General features: G+C 40.0%; 1 protein-coding gene across 1 annotated transcript in view; it reads right to left on the bottom strand.

Annotated features, from left to right (window-relative positions):
- The window catches only part of LOC117369132 (fer-1-like protein 4), a 113,488-nt gene extending 94,150 nt beyond the window's left edge, over positions 1 to 19,338 (bottom strand). Inside the window, exons 1-4 of the mRNA XM_033963169.1 lie at positions 19,104 to 19,338; positions 16,739 to 16,794; positions 7,756 to 7,844; positions 2,170 to 2,269 (exon numbers count right to left, since the gene is read on the bottom strand). Coding sequence (XP_033819060.1) covers positions 2,170 to 2,269; positions 7,756 to 7,844; positions 16,739 to 16,794; positions 19,104 to 19,182 — 324 coding nt within the window. The 5' untranslated portion in view covers positions 19,183 to 19,338. The remainder of the gene's footprint in view (positions 1 to 2,169; positions 2,270 to 7,755; positions 7,845 to 16,738; positions 16,795 to 19,103) is intronic.
- Between the last annotated feature and the right edge of the window lie 5,774 nt (positions 19,339 to 25,112).

Genomic DNA, 25,112 nt, shown 5'->3' with positions numbered 1-25,112 from the left:
AAGTTCCGGCAACGAGTGAGGCGGCAGTGAACTTCCCTGGGCTCGAGTCGACGCTGAGCCCCGACGTAAGATCCCCGCCTCCACAGCCCCAGAGAGCCAGCTCACCGAGGGACGACAGTCTAACCGAAGTGGTGGACTCTCTACCCCGGGAGGCTAATTTGAGCTTGGCCCCGGAAGTCCTTAATCTTGAGGCAGAAACAGCGGCAAAGGAGAGACAAGCCCTGAGACTGGAGGAATTCAATCAATACAACCAGGTACATTTGCTTCAATAAGACCTACTAATGTCACCCTGGATTCAATTTGGGACCTAGTTGCAAGCTTGGGACAGACTTTATCTCCACAAATATTAGATTTGGAAAAGAAAGTTTTGGAACAAAAGGAAGAATTTAAAGTTGTGAAAGAAGATACTTCTCTACTAAAAACTAAAGTGGACACAATTGAGAAGTAATTATTAGAAGTAAAACAGGTACAGGGTACTTTAATCAGAGATAATACCAATTTAAGAAGGAAAGTTGAAAGTTTAGAAAATACTTCACATTTAAATAATCTTAGAATTTTGAATTTCCCTAAAACTTCAACGATATCCGCAAAAGAAATGTTGAAAAAATATTTGATTGAAATATTAAATATTCCTGAAGATATGCTTCCTCCTTTCCTACAAGTGTTTTATTTGCCGACAAAAATAAAAGAAGAATCTTCTCAGTTGGAACAAAATCAGAATTCTCCAATGGATGTAACAACAATTTTGGAAACTTCTCTTAAAGAAATAGTAAAACCTGCTACTCTTTTACTTACGGTGGTATTAACACCTGATAAAAATTGGTTACTGAAATTGTTTTTCAAAAATAGAGACAAAGAATTTCTTGGTCATAAGATACAGATGTTCCCAGATGTGACAAAGGAAACCCAAAAACGTAGACGACAGTTTTTGCTTCTTAAACCAGGGGTGGCAGCAGTGGGGGGAGTTTTCTTTTTACGATATCCATGTAAATGTATTGTAAAATATAGATCCAATACATACATATTCTTTGAACCATCTCAGTTAACAGGTTTTCTCACCATGAAACGCCTTGAAGGGGGTCCAATAACATCAAGTTAATTTAGTAGTTAATCCTGTAACCACAGTCAGGAAATCGCTATCTTATTGCTTAATTGGATGATTCCATTTTCCTCTTTTTTTCACTCATTAACATTCTTGGATCTATAAATAATGGACTAAAGATTGATTAAGAAAACTATTTTCTTTGTATTTTATATCCATTTATTATATATTGTAATGTCTTTCTCAATATTCTGAACAAGAAAGTTTTTTCTTGATTGTTTTCGTGTTAAATATAAATAAAGAATTAAAAAAAATAAATAAATAAAATAAAAATAGAGGGGACAACAAAACATGTAGACTTACTGGTGCCAAAGGGAAGAAGTGGAAAAGGCAAGAGATTAAATACAATGAGAAAATAAAATCTTAAGAGGGTGGGAAGAGAGGGAAGAGCTTAACACACTAGGGTAGGGTAGGGGGGTCGCTTCAATTCGGTAATGCCGACTGCATAGAAGTGGTATTTTAAAGCGCTGTGTTAAGGAAGGTGTGTGAGACTGATATGTTGGTCACTGGTTGATCATTGGAACAAGCTTCCAGTGCAGGTGATCGAGGCAGACAGCGTGCCAGACTTTAAGAATAAATGGGATACCCATGTGGGATCCCTACAAGGGTCAAGATAAGGAAATTGGGTCATTAGGGCATAGACAGGGGGTGGGTAAGCAGAGTGGGCAGACTTGATGGGCTGTAGCCCTTTTCTGCCGTCATCTTCTATGTTAGTCAGCAATGCACCCATCCTTAGATAATAACCAAGCAGTGATTATTAAGCATGTGCTAAAAACCTCACGTGTGTGTTACTTTCTTTTATAAGACACCGTTATTTGGATTTGGATTTTAATTACTTCTTGTAATTAATATTGTGTAAACCGCCAAGAACTGATGGTTTGGCGGTATATAAAAATAAACTATTATTATTACTATTATTACACTGCTATGGAAACTCCCAGTGTGTACGAGTTTATTTACGTTCATTTCTATATTACATTTCACTGTGGCCCAATGCAGTTCACAAGCAGCATAAATAAATCATGCTTTACGATCATTATTCCACCATCCGGCGTTCAGCGCCCTACCCCGGTGATGCTGTGGTTCTTGTCCACCAGAGCCTCTGTGAGGATCAGTCTCCCTGAAGTTGTTACATGTTGGAGGCTGATGAGCAGTGTCCCCAGCAACCTGGATACACAACAAAGCAGTGGCGTTATTTTCGAGAAATGCACTTTGGTTTATAAAGAGTTACACACACTCCTACCATGCATCAGGGGAGAGAAAAGCCGGTGCAGATGGGATTTGCAGAAGAAAGATTCTGGAGACGTTTTAAACACCTTTTCTAAATAATTTAGGCATGCAAAACATCACGTACAAGAGTCGATATTAAGTAATGATACTAGATAAGCTCCTTGCTGAATACTCCTAGATATGCAGCAGATTACATAGCTCATAAATTTTGCACAGTTCTAAATTCAGTCTGCTATGTAAATGTCAGCTCGGGCACTAGGTGGCAGCTGTGTGAACCTATTGTTACTTCAGAGAAAGCTCCCAGAAAAGAATGAAGACACTGAAAAGCATGAAAAGTGACTAGATTTCACTTGGTTATTAGGAATTCTCCAAAACTGCTACAATGTTGACCAAGAATGCAGAATATACCATTGATTTCATCTTTTTATCTTGGATATTTTGTTGAAAAGTAGACTGAAAACCCACCTTTTTGATATAGCCTTCAATCCATAACCCTATTCCCCACTGCCCTCCAACCCAGCCAGCAGATTAACCGTTCCCCTTAACTGTATCCGTGACATCCTGTTTGTTTGTTTACATTGTAAACTCTTTCGAGGAGGGACTGTCTTCTTTGTGGCTCTGTACAGTGCTGCGTACTTCTGGTAGTGCTATAGAAATTATTAATAGCAGCAGTAGTAGGATAAGAAGTGGGCTGAATACGATTCTGCCAAAACTTTTCTAGGCTCTCGGTCTGACCATCTATTAGAAAATTTGAACTTAAGTGAAGTTGGACTGGAGTGGAGGAGTAGTCTAATAGAGCAACAGGTGGCCTCAGGCAAGTCACTTAACCCTCTATTGCCTTGGGTCATTTGCCAGGCATGTTCTGGCAGCAATGCCAATCCAGATCATTCCCCCTACGTTGGGCAGTAGCAACAGAGTGGTGCCTCATGCTACACAGGAGCATGAGCCAATGGCAAACCAGTCCCGTATCGTACCAAGTGAGGCCTATCACTGTGTGTAGTCACCAGGAATTGGTTTGACTCAAGGGCACATCTAGATTCGGTAGTTGGGTTGCATGTGAAATTGAGACAATTCAGCTTAGTTCAAGGTGATGAAAGAATGTTACATCTTGAGCTTCTGGTAGAGACTTGGAAGGACATTGAGTATGAAGGGCTGGCATTTCAGCAGCTTTGGTGGCAGCAAAGTAGGACGAGACATGGTTCAGCCAATATTTTGCCCAATACAGCATCAGCAACTAGAAATCTTGGGAACAACAAGGCTATAAATCGTTTTATTTGGCCTCCTCAAACCAAAAATGTGTTTCTCTGTCTCTGTGATACTACTAAAAATGTAGAAGTTGACATTCAGTAGGACCTATCTGGCCAGGAACGGCTCCTGCCTGAATAAGTTCCACTGACCAGGTCCTTACCCGGATTTTCAAATGGATCGTCTAAAGCATAGGTTCCCAACCTTTTTTGAATCAGAGGCCACTTTTTCAGTGAATGATTTGATAGCACTCCCCTTGGGTAAACTATACGTACTTCCCTTCAGCATCTGCTTCCCTCTCTCTCTCTCCTCCTCACTTCTCTTCAGCGTCTGTTACCCTTCCCCCCTCTCCCTCCATTTCCCTCCAGCGCCCCTCAACCTCTAACCCTCATCGGACCACCTTTCTCCATTCCCCTCATCTTCATGGGCATTCTTCATAGTTTTCTCTTTCTGAGGTGTCCGGACACAGCAACATTCTCACCAAGTCCCGCACGATTGACCTAAAGCTTTTCCTCTGATACACTTCCTGTTTCCGCCTGGGCGGCTTGTGTCAGAGGAGATGCTTTGGGGCAGTGCTATCATCAGTGGCCATTGGATTTGCCAATTGCTCAAGGAGGGTGACGGCTGCTCCTCAATGCCCCCTCAATATGACTTGGACACACAATGCCCCCCCCCCTTAGATTTCTCAGTGCCCCCATTGGGAACCATAGGTCTAAAGAATGTCATTGAAGATCCACCCAGTTAGACAGCCTCAGCACTTTCCAGTTAGTGCCAGAGCAGTCTGGGGCCAGAGTTAAGGATATTCAATGCCAAGGCATGTGCAGCTTCCAGCTAGGGTTACCAGACATCTGGATTTACACGGACATGTCCTCTTTTTAGAGGGCTGTCCAGGCATCTGGGCAGTTTTTCAAAGAGCTGGTAGTTTGTCCGGGTTTAGGAGCTTGGGACCGAGTCTGGAAGGCATCTACACATGTGTGCATGCATGTGACAACATCATGTCATGTCCATGCATGCTTGGAGGCCCTCCAGACATGGCATCAATCTCAGGGAAGGAGAGGAGAAGAGGTTTGTGAGGGGGTGGGGCTGGGGCCACATATCCTCATTTTTGCAGGAAGAAATATGGTAACCCTGTATGTGTGTGGACCTGGAAATTAACTGGTCACACCTGTAAATTCCAGGAAATCTTCAACACTGGGCACCAGCTGATATTCACACTGATGCCCGGTTTACTTGGCACAAAATGTTAATACAATCTTTTTCCTGTTCTAATGTTATGCACTTACTTAGCGAACCAAATATCATCGTTAACCGGCTTAGTTGTGGCTCCTCCCCCCCCCCCAATTCCAAAACACAGGAGAAACACCTTCACAAGATTGTCAGATCACAAGGAAAAACAGTAAAGATGACCAATGGTGCTTGAAATAATTTATTGCTTTTGGGCAACACGACACATATGTGTTTCGGCCCAAAAGCCTGCATCAGGGGTTTTATGAGTTATCAAGTAGAGATTGTTCTGATCATTGATCAAAAAACAGCCAATAAAAATGTAGTCAGTTATTTTTGATGTTTGCTAATAGAAAAACAGCTTTGTAAAAATAGTTTTCAGGCAATCCGAATGCTCATGGGCGTAAGTGAGCATCAAACAAATCTGTGCTCGCATTGTTTGACGCTGCTTTTTGATCAATGATCGGAATAATGTCTACTTGATAACTCATAAAACTCCTGATGCAGGCTTTTGGGCCGAAACGTACATGTCGGTTCGTCCAGAAACAATAAATTATTTCAAGTACCATTGGTCATCTTCAGTTTTTCTGTGTCCCCCCCCCCAATTCCACCTATGGACCAATGCTAACCTGGCCTGTGAGGGGATGGCTGATTAATGAAGCTAACCACCTGGTTAAGTATTGCTGAATATTAGTAGCCAGCCAGTTCAGCAAGATCTAACCAGTCTCTCCTGTTCAGTTAGACCCCTTTCAATATTGGGCTCGACCTGCTCTTGAGTAAGCATAATATTTGAGCTTGCGATGTAGGTGTGATCTCTGCAGAGCTGATGCTAGTATTTTATAGAGAGAAATAGGTGCCTATTGTATGTCTTCCAGGTTCACCAAGATTTTTTTCAGTTTCTCCACATCGTCACACTTGAAAATCATTTCTGGTACAGGTAGATCTCTTACATGTAACCCATTCTTGGCTCTTCGGTAAGGACGGGATATAAATCGAACTAACTAACTAACTAAATAATTACATCTTCAGTGAGGATCAAAGCAAAGAATTCATTCAGTCTTTGGCCTTGTCCTCCCTGAGTGTTCCTTTTGCTCCCTGATGATCTAACGGTCTCACGGGTTCCCTCACAGGCTTTGCACTCGTACCTGAAAAGTTCTTACGAGTATTATGAGTTCTTGCCTCCAGGGCAAGTTTCTCTTCATGTTCTCTTTTAGCCCTTCTTTATCAGTGCATTGCATCTAACTTGTTTGTGTCTCTTCTTATTTTCTTCATTCGTATCCTTTTTCCATTTTTTGAAGGATGTTCTTTTGGCTCTAATAGCCTCTTTGACTTCAATTTTAACCATGGTAGCTACTGTTTGCTCTTCTTGGTCTAGGCTTCCGAGATGAGATTTTTAAATGACGTCCATGCCTGATTTAATCATTTTGCGGCTGATCCTTTTAGCTTCTTTTTGACCATTTTCTTCATTTTATCATAGTCGCCCTTTTAAAAATTAAATGCTCCAACCCATCTCTCTTCCCACTTAGAATTTTTTAATTCAAATAATACACAAAAAACTTACTGGATTATGTTTCCATCGGTAAAAGCATGTCGTTATAAGAGATTCTTAGCAAAAACTTTTGCATTTCAGGCTAGTGCAATGAATTCATGTTGGAGTACACTTATTCCCCAAGATCAGTCTTATTATTTATTTAGAAAAATTCTTAAAACTTTGATATGCTTATGTAAGTAATTCACTGTTTGTGTAGTTCCTTCTTGCTGTAAACCGCCTTGAACTAATGGTTTGGCGGTATATAAGAATAAAAATTATTATTATTATTAGTTTTCCTTAGTGACTTCACTCCAGTTATTAAGTCATATCTGATCGTGTTATGATCAATGTTTCCCAGCGGACCAAACCCCTGCTAAGTTCTGCATTCCACTACGGGCTTGATCTAAAATAACTCCGCTCTCATTGGTTCCTGGACCCATTGCTCCAAGAAGCAATCATTTATTACATCTAGGAATTTTACCTCCCTGATGTGACGTCTGTCCAGTTAATATTGGGGTAATTTAAGTCAAAAACATACAAAGAAGAGAATAGAAGACAGTACCATAGGGTGTAAAGGGTAAATATGGGAGTTCAGCAGTGCTCACAGATGCTCCTGTAAGAACAGTGCAAATGGGAAACAAAACTGTGTAATAGCACTCTGGATTACTATTTGAATATTTATTTCATTATGTATGTTCCCCTGGAACCGGATCTGAGTTCTTAGCTCCGAATAATATTGAGGAGCAATGAACCAGGCTAAATATATAAATAAATGCAATTTATTTTAAAGCAATTGGCAATTTCATCCAATTTAGCTTGTCCCAGCATTTTAGTGGCATTAGAACATAAGGAGTTTGAAATACATTAGCATATAAAAGTAGACTATGAAATTTCAGAGTGAAATTCTAAGAGCTAAACTGTTATTTGGGCTGAGGAAGTTTGACCACGTGACACCCTACGGACTTGCCCCTAAATATATAACTGACCTTTTCTTCTTCTCAGCCAACAGACACAAGAGAAGCTCACATTCCAACTTCGTTTCCCCCCCAGTGAGAGGTTGTAAACTGAAAAAACACCATGAACATCTTCTCTCGCACCAAGCAGCATCATGGGGTAAAGACCTAGAACAATTGCTTTCGCCCACTACTTTTGAGGAATTTAGGAAACGTCTGAAAACACACCTGTTCCTAAAGTATCTAGACAACTAATCCTCTCTTCTCTCTCCCCTCTATAGCGATTCACTTGTTCTATTGATCACTCTCTCCTCAAAAATGGATTTCCTGTCCTAAGTCAATCAATTTGTACCTTTGCTTAATCTTTGTAAACCGCATAGAACTTCACGGTATTGCCATATATAAGCTGTTATTATTATTATTATTATTGAGACCTGTGCAATATTAGAGTTAGAATATAAGAACTATACCTGTTACTGAAGACTTTGCTGCAGTTGTAAACTTTGATGACCAACATTTCTTCTACTATGAGTTTCCCATAGTGAGGCCAACGGAAGAGCTAAAATGCAAACAAACATTTATATGTGCACACATCAGTACCTAAGATAGAATAATACCTACATATAGTAACATAGTAAATGACGGTAGATAAAGACCTGAACGGTCCATCCAGTCTGCCCATTAGTTATACCCATTAAAAATACATGATTAAATTAACTTGTCTCTTCTTTGATATTTCTGGGTCATAGACTGTAAAGAACACCTGGTATTGTCCTAGGTTCCAAATGCTGAAGCTGCCATCCAAGCTCACTCCAGCCTATCCAACCATCCTCTTTGCAGGATATCTACCATAAAGTCTGGCCAGTAACGTCCACATGTTCCAAGTTAGTGGCGATCCCATTGATGCCCTCTACAGCCCAATCCTACACCAAATCATCACATATGGGACACAGACCGTGCAAGTCTGTCCAGTACCGGCCTTAGTTCTTTCATTTACATCCTTCGTTTTCTAATTAGAGATCCTCTGTTTATCCCACGCTTTTTTGAATTCCTGGAGATGTTGTAGTCAGGAATTAATATGACGAAGACATTTGAGTTGTGCAGTTTAATGAAGCTGAAGCATTGTAAGCTCACTGACTCATTCCCATTAAGACATCTCTATACGTAGTCCAGATTTGTTTATTTTTGTTTTTTTTTGTCTTTTTAAGGATAGCTTCAACCATTTTGCCCAGCATCAAAATCACTGGTCTATAGTTTCACAGGTCCACAACCCAAAAAAGAAAAGGATCATAAAAGCACAAAATAAGATAATGGGACATTTAGGAAAATTCAAAAACCTTAAATTATTCTTTCTCAAAGAGTTTTCAAAATTCTCCAACTGAGAAAGAATAATGTAAGGTTTTTGAATTTTCCTAAATGTCCCGTTATCTCACCTGTAGAGATGCCGAGAATATATTTTCAAGAGGTTCTTGTCATTCCACTGGAAAATTTACCCCCAATTGTTAGAGCTTACTATTTGGGTATTAAGAGACATCAAGGGGAATCTACTCCCACTGCTTATGTTCTTATGTTCTAATAGACAATGTGGACATGAATTTGTCTTTATTTCTGGAAAGTTCCCTTGAGGTGATAACTGATAGAACCACTATGTTGCTGACACTGGCTTTGGAGAGTGACAGGGAATATATTCTGCGTTTGTATTTCCAACATATCAATGATAAGTTTTTGGGCTCTAATGTTAGAATTTTCCCAGATTTGGCTCAGAAAACCCAGAAGCGAAGGAAGGAGTTCTTGACCTTGAGGCCAATAGTCCTCGCTCTTGGGGCTACTTTTTTGGTTAACTTTCCGGCAAAATGTTATGTTTCCTATCAAAGCAAAAATTTTCTCTTCTTTGAGCCCAAACCTGCCATCTGGCTCCAGGATGGGGTACCTTTTACTGTCACTCTAACATAAATTTGTTTCCAGTTTGTTGAAAATTTCCTTTCTTGATCTCCGTATTTATGGACTAAATATTAGTTAAATATTTCCAAACATATGTGTTTGTATGACAATTACTTGATTTTTCTTATGAATGTTTCTGATCTGTTTCAAGTTGTATATGCTTGATTTAAAATTGAAAAGATTAAAATAAAAAGGTAAAAAAAAAGCACAAAATAAACAATGCAAGCAAATAAACCAGCACTAACAGCTTGCAGAATAGGGACAAAACTGAATTTAATGCGTATGACCCGACATGGCCCGTGTTTTGGCGTACAGCCTGGGTGAGGGGTCTGAAAAACAACATATAAATGGTATGTTAAACAAGATATAAACAATTAAAATAACTTTCACAGATATACCTCCCTTCTTTACAAAGCCGTGCTAGTGTTTTTAGCGCTGGCCGTGGCAAATGCTAGTGTGACTTTGTAAAGGAGAGGGATAAATAACTAATATGATAACTTTCTCAGAAATACATAACTTGAACATTAAAATACGACAATCATATCATTACTGAGGTTACCCAGGGGCTACAAGAGTACGGGCCTTTGGAATATTAGAGACTTGTTGGTCGTTTTTTCTATATTTCATGGGGGGGGGTGTTAGTTGTTCTTAACGGATAGGTAGGGGTAGGGAGGGGGGGGATAGGTTTCCTACTCTTGCTATACCTAAAACAAAATTGTTGTATTGTTGGATGTTGGTACTCTTGACCTTGCTGTATTTTTTGTTCTTTGTTGTTATTGCATTCACAATAAAAAAGATTGAACATAAAATATGATAATCATAAAACATCAGATTTAAAATCCGATATAATATGAAGAGAAACTTGCCACAGAGGCAAAAAACTCATAGTAACTTTTCAGATACATACTGAGAATGACGTGGATATGGTTCAATCAATGAACATAAGAATAGCCTTACGGGGTCAGACCAATGGTCCATCAAGCCCAGTAGCCCGTTCTCACAGTGGTCAATCCAGGTCACTAGTACTTGGCCAAAACCCAAGGAATAGCAATATTCCATGCTATCAATATGGGCTTCCCCCAAGTCTTTCTCAATTACATACTATGGACTTTTTCTCCAGGAAATTGTCTGAAACGATGTCAAAACTTAGAATTTCATTTCTGCAAATTGGCACTTAACAAAATAAGATAATACTCTGCAGTTACAGTGGCAAAATAACACTCAGAATTTAGGAAGTTGGTTGCGTGGGCTGAGAACTTGCAGTTTTCAAAATGGATATTTTCTCTGCTGGATTTCTGGATGTCTTTCTCAAAACGTCCAAACATGGACTTAAACGTCCTATCTAAAATGCCTCTTAATGCCTCCGAGGTTCTATTGTTTAATGTTTTTTTTATAAGTAAGGGTTAAAATCTTAAAATGGATCCTCCATTTGACAGGCAACCAATATTGTCTCCTCAGGATTGGGTTAATATGGTCAAACCTTATTGCAATAGACTTTATGGTCTGTATCCCACAAATGATGAGATGGTTTGGATAAGCTGAAGTGAGCTTCGACTGCAACTCCAGTGGTTGGAACTTAAGGACAATACCGGGCGGACTTCTACGGTCTATGTCCCAGAAGCATCAAAGAAGAAATTCAATTTAATTTATGAATGAATTTATAATTTGTGTGACTATTGGGCAGACTGGATGGACTGTTTAGGTCTTTATCTGCTGTTATTTACTATGTAGTAATCATTCCAGCCATTGCATTTTGTGTTATCTGTAACAGCTGTAACATGTAATTCGGCAAGCTCAACAGCAATAAATTATATTAAACAAAAAAAAGGTGAAACCAATGCAAAAATTACTATTCTAAAATATTTCTCTGAAAGAAGTCCCTTTAAACTTCTTAACAGCCTCAAATTAAAAAAAATGTTATCAATGTCTTTACATGGGCTTTAGAAGACAACGATGAGTCTATTAAAACCCCCAAATACTAAACATCCCAACCGTCATATATCCTCAATAACATCATAAATTCCATGGAAAGCACATTCTCAGTCCAACCCAACAAGAATATAATCCAAGTCTCTGACATGTTCAACTTAAGCCTATTTGTAACCATCCAACTATTGAAAGATGATAAGCATATTTTCAAAATCTCAAATGTTGTGTCTATGGTCTTCTCAACTGGGGAAATCCCTAAACCTCTCAAAAGCCTACACAATGACAGTACTAGCGAAAGAGCTGATCCCTGAGGCATCCCCAGAGATCTGTCTTCTCCACCCTGTAATACCTCTTTGATAGAAAAGAGTGGAACCAATCAAGCACCTTGCCTCCTACTCCTATCCCTTTTAACCTTGCAACAATAAATCATAGTGAATTGTATCAAAGGTTGCTGTTATACCCAATATCACCTTTACAAAAACCTGCTCTAATACTGTCACATATTGAGAGCAACAGAGTTTCGGTAGAAAACTGGACAAAATCCAAATTGAAAATGATGTAAAATTTGAAACTCTTTCAAAAAAATTTTACAACTGATCCAAAACTAAGTTTTTTTTTTACAAAATGTTAGCAAGATACAGACTAAAAGATACCAGTCTCGTAATTAGTAGGATCTGCCTTATCTAATTGGTCACTCTTCAATAAGGCCATCACTATGGACTTCTTGAACTTTTCAGGATAAATTCCTTTCTACGTAGATTTAACCATTAATAATGAAAGACTAGGGGAAGAACCCCTGCTATGCTTTTCTAAAAGAGATGAGTACCTTTCTAACTTATCTATAATTAAAATATTTAAATAAGATAAATAATTTAAAAAAATATATATAAAATAAGACCGATGAAGACTTTAGTGCAAACAACTCTGTGAATGAACTGTTCTCACAGCTTGCACCGCTGAGGTCCTAAACGGGAATAATACCTATATCTAAGGTTGTGTATGTGATACTATCTGAAGTCTAACCTTGGAAAAGAAATATTTCTGCTATTGTCTTATATACTTGTATTTACACTCTAAAGAAAGCCAGTTCCACTTGTTTGACAAGGTGTGACATTTTGCTGCAAGTATGCTGAGCTAGAATTTTTTTTTTCACAATATACCCAGTAGGGGAGAGATTTATCATGCTGTTGCTCTGATGACACGAGAATGAGAATATTTTGTTGTAGGGTGACTTCCATGAAGAATGTCTTTCCTTCTGGGGAATTGGATTTTTCTGGATGCAGAGGATACATTTAACTCATACGAACTGCTATAATTTGTCAGTCCAAAAGGCCCGTTAGGATCATGAAAGAGGTGTGTCACACATGCACTCACTGTCCGTCTGAAAAAAGGGTTAAGAACCACTACAGTCGAGCTTTAGAGCTACTACAGTCCCTAGTCCCCAGTTCTCCTTCCCTCTCCATCTTAAATATAGAAAAATCCCTCCAAACTGCTGGACCTCCTTTCTTCTCTTCTTTAGAAATGTTCCCTTTGGTCACCAGCCCCCTTCCATTCCTCTTGTTTACACTGTTTGTCTTTTTTGTAACATGTGGGGGAGAGGACGCAAAGAAGTGCTGACTCCAGTAATTACCGGTAGAAATTAAATGCACTTGTAGAATGAAAATAGAAGTATGTGTTTTGGACTCCCATCCCCGCGGGAACTCATTTTCCCGTCCCGTCCCCGCGAGTTCTTTTCCTGTTGCTGCTCCGTTCCTGCAAGCTGTGTCCTCATCTGCACAAGCCTCAAACACTTTAAAATTATATGTGTTTGAGGCTTGTACGGTTAAGGCGGAGCTTACAGGAATGGGGCAGGGACAGGGCCAGTGACCAAACTCGTGGGGATGGGACGGGGACAAATTTGTCCCCGTGTCATTCTCTACTCGGTACCTCTGATGCCCATGTTTGTTTGCGGTGGTGCTTGCAAGTTCCAGGACCAAAACAAAATCATGAATGTTGTCCACAGTGTATTACTAACTGAAAAGGTCTTACTGTTATGAACCGCCCAGAACTGCTGGAGAGGCGGTATATAAGAAAATAAATTATTATTATTATTATTATTGTTGAGTAATGCAAAAATTACTGTACCTTACCCTCCCCCCACTTTGGAAAAATTCCTCTCTACACCCATGGATATACACACACACTTCTTGTTTCTTCTATTTTCAGCTTCAGGGCTCTATAAATGTAATTACTTCAGGGACATTTCTATGACTCAGCCAGCGGGTTATTTTTCTTGTCTACTCCCTCTCTCCACCTCACCTACAAAGATAATTTTCCTGGAATACCATCTTTATTCATCTGTACTACTTAGGGAAAGGAAGACAATAAGAATTTGGGGACAGAACTAGACTTTAGAGAACTTTAGGAAACAGGATGTGATTGTTTTTGCTCTCAAATTTTAACAAAGATAGATGACAAATTTATACAAGCAAGTTGTGTTTTTTTTTTTTTTTAACAGGTAGACTATGGAGACCAATGCAATAAAACTTCTGAAAACAAAAAGAAAAAATGAGTGCGAGACTGGAAAAAAAGATTCTAACATAGACTGTTATTGAGAAAGACATGGGGAAGGAAGCCACTGCTTGCCCTGGATTGGTTGCACAGAATGTTGCTACTCTTTGGGGTTCCGGAGTCTTGCAATTCTTTGAGATTCTGCCTGGAATTGTGATACTCTTTGGGGGTTCTAGAATCTTCTGTTATTCTTTGGGATTCTGGAATGTCGCTACTCCTTGGGTTTTGGCCAGGTACTAGGGGCCTGGATTGGCCACTATGAGAACGTGCTACTGGGCTTGATGGACCATAGGTCTAACCAGGGCTGTGGAGTCGGAGTCAGAGTCGAGGAGTCTGAGTCGGAGGAAATTTCGGGTACCTGGAGTCGGAGTCGGAGTCAGAAGTACAAAAAACTGAGGAGTCGGAGTTGGAACATTTATCTACCGACTCCATTTTTGAACTTGGCATACCAATCATGAGCGATTCTTTCAGCTATAGCACCCACTATATACACAGCACAAATGTTGTGAGCAGCTTCTGCGGCCTTAGAACCTTGATTAAAAGCAAAAAGAAGGTGGTGTCGAAAATGCTCATTTCTCTCAACTTGACATTCCATTTTAACGATCTGAAAATTAACCAGTGCTGTGGAGTCGGAGTTGGAGTCAGAGTCGAGGAGTCGGAGTCAGAGGAAATTTTGGGTACTGGAGTCGGAGTCGGAGTCTGAAGTACAAAAAACTGAGGAGTCGGAGTCGGAACATTTATCTACCGACTCCACAGCCCTGGGTCTAACACCAGTAAGGCTTTGCTAATGTTCTTAGGATTGGTAAGAAAACACTTAACAAGTGATAAACCATACATGCTTGAAACAAAAAAATGCCATAAAAAAACATGATCATTCTATAATCAGGTACAATAATCAAAAACTTACATTAGCTAAACAGCATGGGTAAGCCGACCTGAGTTAGAAAAAGAGATTTGTGATCTGCCTTCTAGCTTCCAAGAGGTGTACAAGTAATTCTGGTATACTCATAAATAAGTGGTATAAAGACTGTACCCCAGACGAGGAGAATATGATTAAAACCCCTTGTCATCTTTGTCAATAAAATGTCCTAGGGAAGGAATTTGAACACCCAACTACAACTGAACTGTAATGACGGCAGAAAAGGGCCTCGGCCCACTCTAATGACCCACCCCCCCTAACTTCACCCCCCAAGAGATCTCACATGCCTATCCCATTTTTTTCTTAAAATCCGGCAAGCGGCTGGCCTGCAAAACGATGCATCTCATACACCAGCTCTCCACACAAACTAAATAACTGGTCCATTCCCCAAAAAACTTGAGGTAAATTGAGACTGCCCTTTATTCTCAAGTCTTTGCCCATACTCAGAAAATCAAGAGCAGCAGAAACGTTGTCCTCCATAAGCTAATATTTGGAAATACTTTTCTCTTTATGTGTAAAAAAAAGTAGATGCAAGTGTCTCTTCTCTGTCATCCTCTCTCCTCTGCTGCCCTATGAAAACTTTCATTGTATATTGGTCCACTGGCCATTTAATTACGCTCTAAGCTCAGCACATGCGCTATCATTCACACATTTTACACAGTCGTTCACATGAGAGAAAATTTGCATCACCCCTGGTGGAGGGAACACCCTGTATAGGAGGCTTCCTATATTTGGGGCTGGGTTTCCTTCCCTAGCCCTCAGCCCCTCAAAAAAGGACTGCAATGAACAGAACTGCCGATGTTCAGTGTCTGTGGGAAGTGATTTGAGTACTGTTTGTATTCAGCATAAGTGGGGAAGTGATTTGGGTATTCGGTGTTGGAATCTGAATAACAATCCAATCCAGATCGGTTATGACGGCTGAATATTGGAGACACCCAGATATCCAGGTATATGTTTAAATGTCATGGCTGGCATTTTAAAGTAAGAATTCAAATAACAGGAGGGGAGGGGAATGGAGCGATAGCGTTTAGGCTGAACTCCTCTGCGCCTTTACCTTAACCTACTAAAAATCTGTCCGGGTTCTAGAATAGCACTTTGTGTGGATTCCTGAACCTGAGGACATAGGCCTGCTGAAACCTGGTATAAATCCCATCGTGTAAGTTGGATGCATAACCCCCAGTCTTCTATATTGCTGTGCCTACAGTTTTGGAATGGCCCTGACCCGCCCATGCACCCTTTTGGGTGGCACGTGAGACATGTGGGGCATGCAGCTTTATAGGAGAGCACGTAAGCAGATGCGGGCATATGTCCAAATTGGTGGTAACTGATGTCAATAAACGATTGCTAACAGTTCGTTAACCAATTAATTTGCACACACATTTGTCCTGAATACCCAAATTTGGGTGACCTGTACGGAATCCAAGGCCTGCCATTCATTTGCCTAGCTTTATGGGCCTCGGGCCAGAAATCAGAGCTAAGCTCCTCACTTCTTTTCTCCCCTATATCCCCCCCTTTTACCGCCTATGTTTTACACTCCTAAATGTAAGAGTTTAGTCAAATTTTGAGCAAAAATGTAAGCGCCCCATCCTGGTAAATTTTCAGAGCCAATTTATGAGCAGAACTCCCAAAGGAGTCCTTTAGCTAAGGTTTAGTGTAGGTATAAAATGGGCTTCTTAGCACTTATCACGCCCCAGCTTGCTAGCGCATGCTTGATCAGTTAGCTAACCTTAGTAAAAGGACCCCACAGTTAAGAGCATAAATCCTGCGAGTATCTTTAAAAAAAGAACTAATAAAAGGTTTCATTCTGTAAAGATTTTCACTGTGGAATTTAATGGAAAATATTTTACTGAAAGGGCTATAAAATCAGCAGAAGAGATGAACCTTTCTGGTGAATATTCAGCTGACTCATAAATGTTAGGTGCGCCCATTTTGGGTTTTTCTAGAACAGAATGTGGGTGTCCAGAAGTCATGAAACAATAACTCTCGCTGTGCATTCTCAAGACATCGTAAAGGGAGGCTCCTGTAGAATCTGCACAGTGAGTAATAAAGTTGTATAACATTGAAGAATAAAAGGATAATGGATGATGGGGAAATCCACTGTCACAGTCTCTTACCTCTCCAAACTCTGCTTCAGAGCTACAATGGATTTTCTTTGTCTTGTGGGTAAAACCTTAAAAGAAAATTAAGAAAAAGAAGATGTGTAGCAGAATTCTTTCTTGGTTTGAGTCATTTTTGTATTACTAATGATAATAATAATAATTTTATTTCTTATATACCGCTGTACCGTGAGGTTCTAAGCGGTTTACAGTAGAAACAGAAGAAATGCAATAAATAAGATTAATTAAGATGAAGAGAAAGTACTTAGAGTTCCCTGACTGTCCCAAAGGCTCACATTCTTGCTAAAGTACTTGAGAAGAATAAATAAAGGAGCGATTGCTAAAGGAATCTCATTATTCTACTTTATTATCATTTTTTTTAAATACGTCAGAACAAAACATGTGAAGAGGTGGCAGAAGTCCACGGGTGAGCTCCCTCTACTTGGAGGACATGAGACTGGAGACTGTGAGGGACTTGGTGAGCCTTTAACAGATCACACCACCAATCCAGTCTGTCCATCCACACCAATGACTGGTCACTGCTATCCCTTCCTCTCCCTCAGAAATTCTCTGTGCATACAAACAAAGAAAACGACAATAGATAAAAATCACATGACCTATCCATTCTGTACATTCACACCAACTACTAATCTCTACAATCCCTTCCTCTTCCGCTGTGCTTGTCCTTTGTTTTCTTAAATTCAGATTGTCTTCACCACTCCACTGAGAGGTTGTTTCATCCATCCACTACTCTTTCCATAATGAAATAACTATGATCCCTTGTTCCACAGCTTCCTTTCAATTGAAAGAGTTCCAAATAAATGCTCCCTAGTCAGAGTAATGGAGTTGTAGATATTGGGGGGTGCTCAAACATTCACTGTAACCATAGTTCTGGCACCTATAATGTATGCACAATTTGCCCAGATGTTCATATCTGTGGAGCCTTTAAATAGTGTCCAGTATTCACCCTACTTTTTCCATGATGGACCCATTTTGTCGAGAATCAGGCAAAGGCTTACTTCAAAAGCTGCTTGACAACAGAAGAGGACCAGAGAAATCTTGCCCCTAGCATTCCTCTAATCCTATCAACCACATAGTACTGAAATAATATAACTTGTACACTGAGCCAAGTCAAGCCAAATGCATCACAACTAGCCCAGTCTCTCCTGCTCTCTGCAATCTGATTTCATTGTCGTAATGGGCCAGTACTCATCACATATTTTATTACCATATCAATTTTCACTATGCTACAGGACAAGTATATATGACATTTTCACACACTGTACAGGTTTAGTAGAAAGTCAATCAAGTCTAGAGTGGACTTGCATTTGAATGCAGTTTGAAAATGTCGATAATTTCTCTAAGCCCTGCACAGAAGGACAATGCCTTGGAAGCAGGAAAGATATCAGTAGTGCATGTGTAGCTTACGAGAACTCAAGATCAGAGAGTGGAAAGAGTATATTACACAGAAACTACTTAGCTCGAAAGGACTTCCCTGCCCTGTGGGAGGAATCACACCGTGTCGAAATAATAGAAAACTCACAACCTAAGGCTGCAGGAAAAGAAAAAGTCATCCACAGCATTTAATGTTCTCCTGAACCAGATTTTGGGTAACATATCTCCTAGCTATCAAATAACCTATAGCTGCAACATAGTCCAAATTTTGAAAACTTTCCTTAAAATATCAACTTTGCACATTGAACGTTTACTTTTTATGTTATACTTGCTAAAGGACATTAAAAATATGTGAATGCACCTTGTAAATGTTATTTGCAAATATGAGTTAATGGCAAGTGTGTACAGGCATGGTAGTAGCGGTGGATGTGTGTCAAAGTGCGTACCTCTGAGCATTATCAGTGTGTGGCATATCGATTGGGATTTCAAAGTATTTGTGACATTATTTTCCATTTTATTTTAGCTAAGTTCAAACATAGGGTCTAAGTCAAGAGCTAAGAATGGTCACTCTTTGGAATTTGGGCTGAGAAAATATAACAGGGTGGGAATACATAGTTAACACCCTGTGGCACCTGACTTCACCAGGGACAAAGCTGGAGATTTAAACCATAAATGTATATAAAACAATGCAGAGTGCGAGTCAATAACTGATCTGCAAAGGTATCACAGATTCAATTGAGAGATTAGTAAGGCAAATATTATTTCAAGAACGTAAAGAACTTAAAAAAGCTAAGTCTACAGAGACTGTGTAAATAGATGTAACAAGATATACTATATACATAGACAGGACTGTTAAGTGCCATATATTGTCTCATCTGCTTAACGATGAAATGCAGCTGGACAGAGCGTTTATTTTTGTGTGGACCAGAAGGTCGCATTGATAGATACTGTGGAGAGACTTAGAAGGTACAAATGGACAGATTCTTACCTCGGAAGGTGAGAGACACCTGTCTCTCATGGGTACCTGGCAGGTTTCTCACCTTCTTCAGACTCACACTTAGTGTCATCTCTACTTAATCCTCCGGGACTGCCAGCCTATGTTGCTTGGGGGCATCTGCGCTCTATGTGCTTGCCCATGCTAACATTTCTGCCCTGTCTTATGCTTTCAGCGCTCCTTGGTTTGACTGTCTCTTCCTGTTTCTTGGGCCAGCTTGGAGTTTTGCCTCGGTCTATCTTCCGCCCAGCAGGTTCAGCCAGAGGCAGGACTTGCCTGGCAGGTTCTCACTCCCGCCCCACACCTTACGGCCGTGAAGGTACACACAGAAGGAGGGCTCTCTTTCCTCACACAGCCTCCTCTGCCCCTCCAATATGACAAATAGAATAAACAGGAAATAGATAGATTTTACTCTATGAATTCCTAATCTGCTTTTCTTTGTTCTTTATTTTCTTATATAATAATAAATTCTAGCACATATTACGCTACTACTACTATTAGAAATTATTATTTCTGTAGTGCTACCGGATGCACACAGTGCTGTACATTAAACACGCAAGAGACAGTCCCTGCTCAAAAAAGCTTACAATCTTATTATGATAGACACATTGGACAAAAATGGTGAATGAATATATGCAGTTTATATACGGAAATACAAAAGAATGAAGAGGTAGAGAGGGTCAAGGATTACAGGGGGGGGGGGGTGATAAGACAAATATGGTGCTTTACAAGTTGGTGGGGTTAGGATTTAGACGCAGCTTCAAAGAAGTGGACTTTTAGCCAGAGACGAAACCCAACGTACCGAGTCAGGCAGGTTGTTCCAGGCATACAGCGCAGCAAGGCAGAAGGGATGGAGTCAGGAGTTGGAAGTAGAGGAGAAAGGAACAGATGTGAGAGGCTTGCCCGATGAATGGAGTTCCCAGGGCGGAGTATAGGGGGAGATAAGAGAGGAGAGATATTAAGGAGCCACAGTGAATCCATTTGTAGGTCAGTAAGAATTGTTAATTAATTAATTTTATAAATTGTATAAATTGTATTTCTCCCTTTTACCTACTTGTTTCAGTTTGTAATAATAGAATATAATGATTAGTCTGTATAATAGTCTTATTTGTATTTGTATTTGTCATCCCTGGCTTTTACAATTATGTAATACGCATTGAAATATTGGATATTGCGTAAAATCAAAATTTAATAAACTTGAAACTTGAAACTTTGAACTATTTGCCGAAGCAGACAGGGAGCCAATGAGGCGACTTCAGGAGAGGGGTAACATGAGCATAACGACACTGGCGGAAAATGAGGTGCACAGCAGAATTCCGAGCATATTGAAGGGGAGAGAGATGGCTTTGTGGAAGACCTGTGAGAACCAAGTTGCAGTAATCCAGGCGAGAAGTGACAAGAGTGTGGAGGAAGGTCTTGGCAGCGTGCTCAGAAAGGAAAGTCCGGATTGTAGCAACGTTGTCTAGAAAGAAGCGACAAGTTTTTCCAGTCCATTGAATATACAAAGAGAAGGAAAGAGATGAGTCAAGGTTGACCCCCAAGATTGGGTACCGACAAGATTGTAAGGATGAGAGCGTTATCCATTGAAATACAGGAAAAAATGAGGTATTGATACCTCATTTAGAATGTTGTGTACAATTCTGGAGGCCACACCTTCAAAAAGATATAAAAAGGATGGAGTCAGTCCAGAGGAAGGCTGCTAAAATGGTATGTGGGCTTCGTGATAAGGTGTATGGGGACAGACTTAAAGATCTCAATCTGTATACTTTGGAGGAAAGGCGGAAGAGAGTAGATATGAAAGAGACGCTTAAATGCCTACATGGCGTAAATCAGGGATCTCAAAGTCCCTCCTTGAGGGCCGCAATCCAGTCGGGTTTTCAGGATTTCCCCAATGAATATGCATTGAAAGTAGTGCATGCAAATAGATCTCATGCATATTCATTGGGAAATCCTGAAAACCCAACTGGATTGCAGCCCTCAAGGAGGGACATTGAGACCTCTGGCGTAAATGCACCTGAGTCGAGTCTTCCTTCTTGACCTAGTGCTCTACAGACCTCTGGTCCTATGGACTCCTTTGTCAATCTTATGTATATTCATTGTGGGTATCCTGAAAACCTGCCTGGCAAGGTGATACTCCAGGATTGACATGCGACAAAATTGATTTACACTGTTATAGTAAGTGGGAGGCCAGCCCATGGCTTCGCCTTTCTGCATCCCCCCTTTGCAAATAGGTACTATGTAAATTAAGTGGGTATTTGCAGATTAGTATCTAGGCCTCTGCTGGCACTTAGCATGCATTAATGTGCACACATACCTGCTAGTATTCTAAACATTTACGTGTGTGTCACAAACTCCTAGATTATAGAATTGTACTTCATGTGGATATATTTTTACCGATACACTTTGCAGCTCCATGGAAGCAGGTGCACAGTTTCATATTCAAAGATTCTGAAGATCTAATCTGCATATGTACTGTCACTCCCCTGACCTAACTCCACCCCTTTTCTCTCTGTGAAACATAAGTGCACTTTGAAACAGTTCCTTATGCTACTGTAAGCAAATAGACACATTTACGGTACTTATATAAAAACCTCTGACTACCCCCTAAAGAAGTGTTTCCCCTCAATTGTTTTAATCCTTCCTCTTAACTTCATATTATGAGCCCTTGTCCATGATTTCTACATGCTTTAAAATGTGGAAGGTGTATCTAAATATCTTCCCTTGAAAACACTTTTTTTCTGGTTGTTTTATTGATTTTAAATCAGAAATCTGAAACCTTCCCAAAGCAAACACAGCAAGAGGTGGGGAATCAGCCGCCTACTCTGGCTTTCTGAAGAACCTGAGAACTTACTGAGTGATTCACCTCTGGCTTCAGACAAATTCAATTCTTTTAGCAATAACAAATATTACATATACAATGACACTGATTGTTTTAGAGGCTCAGAAGGATAAGAAACTATGTAAAACAGATGACTCATACCATCGATATGTGCTCTGCTTTAAATAAGGTACTAGATAGTTCTGAGTAATTAAAAAACACATTTCCTTATTGCATACATCAGTATGAATTAAGGAATATTCCTTGGGAGAATCTTACTGACATTGGAGGTGCATAGAACGAGATCCTGTTCTTTGAGGACCTTGAAGATCAGATACATTTAACCTGTATTGTACTGATGAGCAGTGAAGTTTTTGCAGAAAAGATATGATGTAATCACATAGCTTCCAACCTTCCAACAGCCATACTTGGTATTCTAAATCAACTGCAACTGGTGCAAACAATTGCATTGCAGTAATCCAACCTTGATGTTATCATGGCATGGACCACTATGACAAGACTTGCCTGCTCAGTGTATGGAGAGACTGTGGTTGTCACAGTTGAGAGAGTCAGCTTCTGAAGGTTACTTGGATTTTTTTGGAACATGTAAGTATTGATTCTAATTGCATCCCAAGGTTCCTGACTTGAGATTTAGTAGGGGGTTATAGCTCCTGAAAGGGATTTTGGTGCCAGGTATGTAATCATTTTAAGAATGGTTTGGACATTTTCTTGGAGGAAAATTCCATAGTCTGTTATTGGGACAGACATGGGGGAAGCCACTGCTTGCCCTGGATCGGTAAGATGGAATGTTGCTACTCTTTGAAGTTCTGGAGTGTTGCTACTATCTGGGTTTTTACAAGGTACTAGTGACCTGGATTGGCCATTGTGAGGATGGGCTACTAGAGTCGGTAGCATGAAATTTTGCTACTTTTGGGAGTTCTGTCAGGTACTGGTGTCCTTGATTGGCCACTGTGAGGATGGGCTACTGGGCTTGATGGACCATTGGTTTGACCCACTAAGGCTATTCTTATGTTCATTTGTGCTAGGGACCCGCAGAAGCTTAATCTTACTTAGGTTCAGGCCTTATTGTTTTAGCCCATTTTTGAATTGCAGTTTATTTAGATCTGTAGGTAAGTCTGGTATAACAGATATGGGTAGCTGCACATCATCCACATAGATGCAGAAGTGAGCATCCATCAACTGAATCAGCTCAGATAGTGGCTTGACGTAGATATGAAGTAAAAGAGGTGATATTAATCCTCGTGCTACTCTAGGGTAGTGATGAATCGCTGCCTGCCTGATAGGATTTGAATCAAGAAAGTATCGTGCCACTGATACCAGCTTCTGACAGACAGCTCGCATGATATTGTGGTCCACAGCGTCAAAAGCTGCTGAATTTCCAGCAGTGCTAATATCAAGGCAAATCCCCTGGGTTGGTTTATGTGGAGATCTTCAAGTAGGGATACAAGGACTGTCTTTCAATTCCATAACTGGGTCTAAATCCGGACAATTTCTCTCTTCCAGTCAATCACTGAGCTGAACAGACTGTTCTGTAAGTTTTCTTAAAAGTAGGATGTTTGCTGCTGCTGCCAGTAACTTTCAAATCTATCCTGGCCAAAGTTGTTCACGGAAAAGGTGCGTTTTGAGGGTTAAATTCAAGCAAGGATGCCTAATGTTAACAATTTGGATAGAATGTGCTAGGTGTGAATTCTATAATGGCAATTATGTATGTAATTGTGTTATAGAATTTATTTTAAGTATTTATATACCACTTATAGCCTAAGAGGTTTGCATTCAGGTACTCAAGCATTTTTCCGTGTCTGTCCTGGTGGGTTCACACTCTGTCTAATGTACCTGGGCAATGGGGGGATTAAGTGTCTTGTAACAGCAAAAAAAACAAACCAAAATTGGTGTTCAAATAAAGCAATGAAAACCAAATACACCATTTTTGATGTTTTGAATTTCATGCTAAAGTTGTGTTCCGTACTGCCATAATATTTCCCTGACGAAGCCTTTTTAAAGGTGAAACGGAGGCCCCATCGGGGTTACTAAGATAAGTGCTTTATGAATATTGGCACTATCTTGTATTGGAGAGGGACAGATTCTTCAAACTTTCGAATAATAAAAGAACAAGAGGGCACTCGGAAAAGTTGAAAGGGGACGGATTCATAACGAATGCTAGGAAGTTCTTCTTTACCCAACGTGTGGTGGACACCTGGAATGCGCTTCCAGAGGACGTAATAGGGCAGAGTACGGTACTGGGGTTCAAGAAAGGATTGGACAATTTCCTACTGGAAAAGGGGATAGAGGGGTATTGATAGAGGATTACAGTTCAGGTCCTGGACCTGATGGGCCACCGCGTGTGTGGACTGCTGGGAACGATGGACCTCTGGTCTGACCCAGCGGAGGCATTGCTTATGTTCTTATGTTCTTAACTGACAATAGTTTGCAGCTAAAGATTATCTACACTATTCACAACAAGATAGTTAAAACATTAAGAAAAAATGATTGAAAGTTTTAAAAATGATTTTAAAATATTTGTTTGGACTAATGATTGAGCCACTGACCTGCAAATCCAATAACAATCACGCTGCCTGAATTATGGTCTCTGAAGTCCTCTGTATGCTGGTAAAGCTTCTTATTGCTATTGATTTTGGTGGATTAAGTGACTTGCCCAGGGGTTGAACCCACAACCTCAGGATGCTGAGGCTATAGCTTATTCCATTGTACCACTCTGGAAATCAAAATGTAGCAAAAGTGAGCCAAGCATAGGACAATCCAGCCATTGCGACATGAGTTATTATGACATCAGAATCTCAGCTCTGGTTACCAGAGACAGAAACTTTTCACACTATTTATTCTGTTTTCTATACCGTTCTCCCAGGGGAGCTCAGAACAATTTACATGAATTTATACAGGTACTCAATCTATCTAATGTATCTGGGGCAATGGGGGGATTAAGTAACTTGCCCAGGGTCACAAGAAGCAGTGTGGATTTGAACGCACAACCTCAGGGTGCTGAGGCTTTAACTCTAACTACTGCACCACACACTCACCAACTGTTCTTTTATGAATATAAAATTAGGCAAAGCACTTACACTAACTCAATAGCTATTTAATTATTTATTTAGTTATTTATATTCTAAGTGGTTTATATTCCAGTCCTTTATCATATTTCCCTATCT

This window comes from Geotrypetes seraphini, chromosome 11 (assembly GCF_902459505.1).
Source record: "Geotrypetes seraphini chromosome 11, aGeoSer1.1, whole genome shotgun sequence".
Taxonomy (NCBI): domain Eukaryota; kingdom Metazoa; phylum Chordata; class Amphibia; order Gymnophiona; family Dermophiidae; genus Geotrypetes; species Geotrypetes seraphini.
Note: the sequence above shows the minus strand (reverse complement) of the source record. Positions and strands in the feature narration are given on the sequence as shown.